The 6,000-nt window shown below is 38.2% G+C and overlaps 1 protein-coding gene across 6 annotated transcripts in view; it reads right to left on the bottom strand.

The window, feature by feature from the left end:
- Positions 1–727: 727 nt before the first annotated feature.
- The window catches only part of KIAA1549L (KIAA1549 like), a 147,774-nt gene continuing 142,501 nt past the window's right edge, over positions 728–6,000 (bottom strand). For all 6 annotated transcript variants that reach the window (XM_081882291.1, XM_081882294.1, XM_081882295.1 and 3 more), the window contains one exon: positions 728–1,905. In XM_081882291.1, the coding sequence (XP_081738417.1) occupies positions 1,621–1,905 (285 nt within the window). In that variant the 3' untranslated portion in view covers positions 728–1,620. The remainder of the gene's footprint in view (positions 1,906–6,000) is intronic.

The following is a 6,000-nucleotide window of genomic DNA, read 5'->3' as shown; positions in this document are numbered from 1 at the left end:
GGGACAAAATTAGCTGATCGGAGGACAAAGTTGAGGCTGAATAAATTAATAGGCTCAAGGGAATGTTTACTCTGGTAGACATCAATACACGCAGTATGATACCCCATAGGCAATTTCTATTTGCCCTAAAGTTAAATTATAAATTAAGGAACTAAAATGTTTGTGTTTTTTGTAACAGTCCACCATTTTTATTTTTATTTTGCAGCTGCCCAAGGTGAACCAGCAAAGTTTCATTCTGCTATTTTGAGGCTGTGTTTTCATGACAGTGCAATAGAACAATGAATGACTTCCAGAACTTACAGCCCTGGGTTTGGCAAAACATCACTTCCCACACTGCCCCTCCTAGCAGAGATGGAGAACCTGCAGCACAGCAGAGACTGTTTGACTGCAGCTCCCATCCTCCCTAACCACTGGCTATGCTGGCTGGGGCAGACAGGGGAGTTAAGAATTCAACAACATCTGGGAGGGCTGCAAGTTCCCACCCCTGATTCACAGAACACTGCTTTGTCTCATAGATTTGTTTACTTATTTACACTTTAAGAAAAGACTGTAGTCAACCCCCAAAGATATGGTGATTCCTTAAGTTTGCGTAGTCACTGGTTGAGTGTAATCAGAGTCAGTCTGTTAAGCTGCTTCTGGCATCACTTCACTGGACATCATTGTTTACAAGAGAAGGACAGAGCTCTGTGTGAAACAAGAGGGTTGTGTCTTTTTAAAATAAAAAAAGCAGGTGTATTCATTATTCCAGACTGAGACAGACTCAAGGTTCTCAAATTTACCAGTTCCGCCATGTGTTCAGAATGAAAACCTTTTTGAATGTAGGGCACATTCAAAGAATTTGTTTTCACTGGGAGGTTCCAGGGAGCATTTCTGTTTTCTTTCCCATTTCACAGTGAAGAGATACAGAGCATTGAAAACAATTTTGTGCAACTCAACAGTAACATTACACCAGCTCTTTAGACACCATTTATGCTAGCGTGCCTCTTTACTGTTCTTTTCCTCTTTGTCGGTTTTGGATTATGAGCAACGATTGTGACTTTTGGGATATTTACAAAGGACTCTTCACATCAGATTTGTATGGTTTAAATGTGGTCTCTAGGCAGAGCTGAGCTCTATTGCTTTGTTGACATCAGTCTTTTTGATACTGTATCAGCTGAACTACAAATATATGAATATATGGCCCTTAGTTTTCATATTATTACTATGGTTTTTTTCTGAATAAAAAAAAGTTTACTTTTTTTACATGCACAAGTTGCTACAGAATGATCTATATTTGTGCTTCCCAAGCTCTTAACATAATGGAATATTAGACAGGCAGATGGTTGAAATAATGTCTCCAACAACGAAGGCTTCATGGAACAAGAGGTATGTGACAGACAGTTGCATATCATAAATACATCAATATTTTACAACGGTAGCCTGGGAACACCTGCCTTATAGGTAGAGAACTGATCGTCAGACTGACTGCTCTATTAACTCACTTTTCTTTTTAATCCAGTGTTGATTGTTTCAGAATACAAAAAAAAAATGGCATTGCTTTGGCACAAGCCACAAGAAGTCTGAATTAACAGCTAGAGGGCCTACAAGTGATGTGATGCAAACTTTCACTGCAAGAAGCCATCAGACCTGAAATTCAAACATGTCTGTTTGTTTCTTGGCTAGCTTAGCAACTTCTTCTCTTATTGCCTTCACCAGAGCAGCTGTGGAAAGGTTGTTGAGTGGGCTATCCAATGGGTAATTTTCTGTTAGGCTCTGTTGAGAAGCAGCAGAAGGCGGCAGTGGGACTTGTTCCAGGCCAGAGTGCATATTTGCTGGTTGACTGTATTGACGAGGAAGTCTTGAAGGAGAGTGGTTGTGTTGGTAGCGTGGCCGTGAATAAGCTTCTATGTAGCCAGGAAGCGGGACCTAAAGAAGATATTAATTAGACAAATAAATTGCCCTAAGGTTTGCTCTTAAACACAAGACATAATTTGTGCAACAGTTGCATGAGGAAAGAGGCTACTTGTGGGCGCAGTCAGAAAAATAGCTATGTATTTACAAAAGCAATTTCTGAGTGGAAATTATTGCATGGATTATTTGCAACAATTTTGTGAGTTGCCCAACCTGTTCCATTTCCAAGAACCATTTCATGGTAGCAAACTATTATTTATTTATAAAACTTTAATGGCCCATAATGTAATACAAAACTCTAGGAGAAAGCTTCAAACTATGCACCTGCTTCCTCAGAGGGAGTGTAACCCAATCTAGATCCCAATCCCAGATCTGGGAACTGCCCATCCATAGAGTCTCCATATTATCTGGATTCAGTCACAGTTTATTAACCTCATCCAGCTCACCAGCTTAGGACACACACACAGCTATTCCTGATTCACATGCTATACAGAAATAGTGGTGGTATACTGGCAGCATATATACTCACTTTTATCCAAGAACATTTATACACAGGTGTATTTGTGGCCAGGGGTAGTTGGCATATACTTGTGGGCCCAGGTTTTTTTGGGGGGGGGGTAGGACTAGCTGCCCAACTTCCTACTTCAAAACGATGGAAACCACCCCCTCAGACAACAAAACAATTGTCCCCCTTTGTACTGGCAGGGCTGTGGGGAGAAGGGATCTTAATGGGACATATGGTGGAATTCTGCCAAAGTTCATAAATTTTGGAAGCGATTACAGAAATCAGTATACTTATAGGGGAAAGCGCAATTCTAGACTCTAAACCCTGTATTTTCTCTATTTTTGACAAAGGTAATGAGAAACTTAGGTGTAAAGAGTTACTTTTCTATCTTCTGGTAGCACTCAAACAGGGATACTATACCCGGTTCAAGAAAGATGTGTTCATTGCTATCTCACAGATATTGACTTTTAATACTTGAGTGGCTAGGGATGACACTGATTTCACCTCTATTTGGAGGGTAATTTTTTAAAAATATATGACTTCACAATCACATGGGTCACAAATCCCTTCAAAATGTGATTTTATTTGGCGGCATCTATAAACAGCCAAGTGCATTTTCTTCTTTTCTGTTTCCTTTGTTGTGCAATGTAAGTTGTGTTATTATGCACCGTTTATAATTTTATATTTGTATCATTTTCATTCATTCCTGCATGGATATTTTGCTTTTGACTTTATTATCAAGAGCGCTTGGTGTTGAACTTATATTATTTTGCTGTTAATGTTTGTTTTCTCTTTGTGTGTATTATCTAATTTTGTTGTTCAATATATTTATTTAAGGATGTTTTTATTTGAAAAGTGGTCTACTCTTCCATCTAAGGCCAGATCCCCCTGACTCCAGAGATCAGCAGACAAAAGTGGCTTTTCTGTGGTATTGTGTCTACTTTATCCACTTTGAGGAACCCATTCAAAACCATTTTATTGTCCTGAGCTTTTAATAGCAGGGGCATTGTTTTCTCCTGTCTGCTATTTTAGTGTTTTATTGCTATTTATTGTTGCTTTTGAAGTTTTATGATCCAATGTGGCTTTATTGCCATTTTAAATTTTAATTGTTGTGGATTTCTGTTTTGATATTGAACTTGTAATTCATTCCTTTAATTTGTTTGTTTTTATCATTCTTCTTGGATGACTTGAATGACAAAGTATAAATATTTAAAAAATATGTTTACTTCTCAATTTTAATAGCTTTATAGAAATATGAGTGGGAACACACCAAATTGCTCATCGTTCCCCAAACCATAGTGTACTAGTAGTGGGTTGCCCATCAATAAAGATCCTGATGGATTTACAGTAAAGGCACATTTATCTTCTCTCAATAATTTAAACTGCATAGAGAAGTTTCAAATCCAGTATTGGACTCTGTTGATTCATTGCCTCCAAGGCTGTCAAATATTAAATCCTGGAGTGATTTAATACCTCCAGTGTGTTTCCATAATATTTAAATAATCTTAGCAATCTTACAATGGTCTAAATTGGAAGGTTCCAGGCCAAGCTAGCAATCTAATCTACAGTACTGATTATAAGGTGCCAACATAATGTTTTATACAGAATTTGCAAACTGGAATTTATCAATCTGAATCTGTACCAACAATCTTTCATTCTGTGTGCACTCTATGTGGCTCTATCTCTTAATTAGACAAGTACTCTCTGAATCACTGAATAAACGATTCTCAGGTTTGAAATTGTCAGTACTATATATTCTATCATATCTTATAAAAGCATATTCCCAGACATTATAACAACACCTTATATCCAGTACCTAGAAAGAAACAGTCCAGATTTGATAAATTTACTTCTAAAACACCTGTTAGATGCTGAGTCTTTTTGCCACCCAGTTGCTTACTCGTATTTATGAACCGCAAGGCCCTTATCTTCATCTATGTGAGGCATAAAACTAAAATCTATGCAGTACCAAGATGCAAGTGACAATAAAATTCAGTCAAAGCAAAGCACATTTGCTTATAAAACTGTGTTATGGGAGACATTTAACAAAGAGAGGTTTCAGAACAAAACACTAGAGGTCAGTATTTCACCAGTTTCAGCCCATACAGTGCTTTACAATGATACTTCTGAGGTAAGTACCACAAAAATGCAAACTGTTTTGTCCACCAAATGCTTCTTTGTATCTTCTCATGAGGCTGGTACTATCACTAGACACAAGCCCTTGAATGTATGTAATGGCTGTTTTACTAAGGGAGATATTTTTTAAAAATCTAGAAAAACTGTCTGCTTTAATACTTGAAAATCCTGCATTTAGGCAGTGGAAGTTCCTGGAATCTTCCCATTTCCTTCAAGACCCCTCTTAATTTTATTTTCAAAAAATCTATCCTGCCTATCTCATGATGTTCAAGATAACTTGAACTCAAATACACAAATAAACTGCAACTTCTCTCATTTGGTTCCCCATAGTTTCTAAAAAGAAAACATATTATGTGGTAAAAAAACCAACCCTATAATTATCGCATAAAACTTGTCTCAAGCAAATGTCTATTTTGTCATACACTTGACAGGAATCCAGTATGGGAACTACATGGTTTTCTTCATAGGTATGAAGTAAACTGCTCCCATATGAAGCAGTCAAAAAAGTAGCGTGATCTTTAGTTTTCTCCTCACAGTGATAACAACTCCAAAACCTGTTAACCAGGCCCAGCAGTTTTACTTTCACCAGTCACACTCTGAGTTTGTCAGGGAGTACAGCTCTTCCCTTCAACAGAAAGTACCATTTTCTTCAAAATGAACTAAATCTCACTTAGCAATTGCTTCTTAACACATCAAAATAGAAAAATCCCAATTTATAGTCAATTTAAACGTATCTTTGCCTATCACTCAGGGTGAGCTGAACAAAAATGGCTTTGGTAACAAAAATCTGTCAGACCAGAATTTAAAAAGAGAGTTACCAACTGCATCCCCAGTGACAACAATTTTGGATGGGAGAGATGTAGATGGAAACCGAATACTCTGTGAACATTTTACTCATGCAGAGCATGCTATCTTTTGCGGAGAGCAACATATTGCTAACACAAATCACCCTTAGCGTTCTGGTTTGCACTGTCTTCATACACCCACTGCCAACAGCTTGGGAAATTATCTGCAAGTCCCATCTTGGCTCAAAGGTATGGTGGATATCAGGCTGTGGTTAACAGCTCAGAGGAATTCCTGACAAATGAGCTAAATCAAAGCAGACCATATAACAAATGAGATGTGGCTCTATGTCATCTCTTTCCTATTGATTTCCTGTCCTGAAGGCCCTGGTGCCTTATTCTTTGTATGGCACTCATAGCTCTTAAGAGAGTTAGGTTATGGCTCAGGTAGAGAATCTGCTTTGCACACAGAAGGCCTCAAGTTCAATCCCCACAATCTCCAGGTAGGTCTGGGAGATACTCAGATAGCCTCTGACGGTCAGTATAGTGAGCTAGAATGGGGCAATGGTCTGGCTCAGTGGAAAGGCAGCCTCCAATGTTCCTAGAAAATAACCTCTGCTTGGCCACACAGGACAATTTGCACCAACTGTGTAGAGAGCAAGGTGCTGCTTTTAGTTCAGAAAGAGG

This window comes from Podarcis erhardii (assembly GCF_964252035.2).
Source record: "Podarcis erhardii genome assembly, chromosome: 1".
Classification (NCBI taxonomy): Eukaryota; Metazoa; Chordata; class Lepidosauria; order Squamata; family Lacertidae; genus Podarcis; species Podarcis erhardii.
Note: the sequence above shows the minus strand (reverse complement) of the source record. Positions and strands in the feature narration are given on the sequence as shown.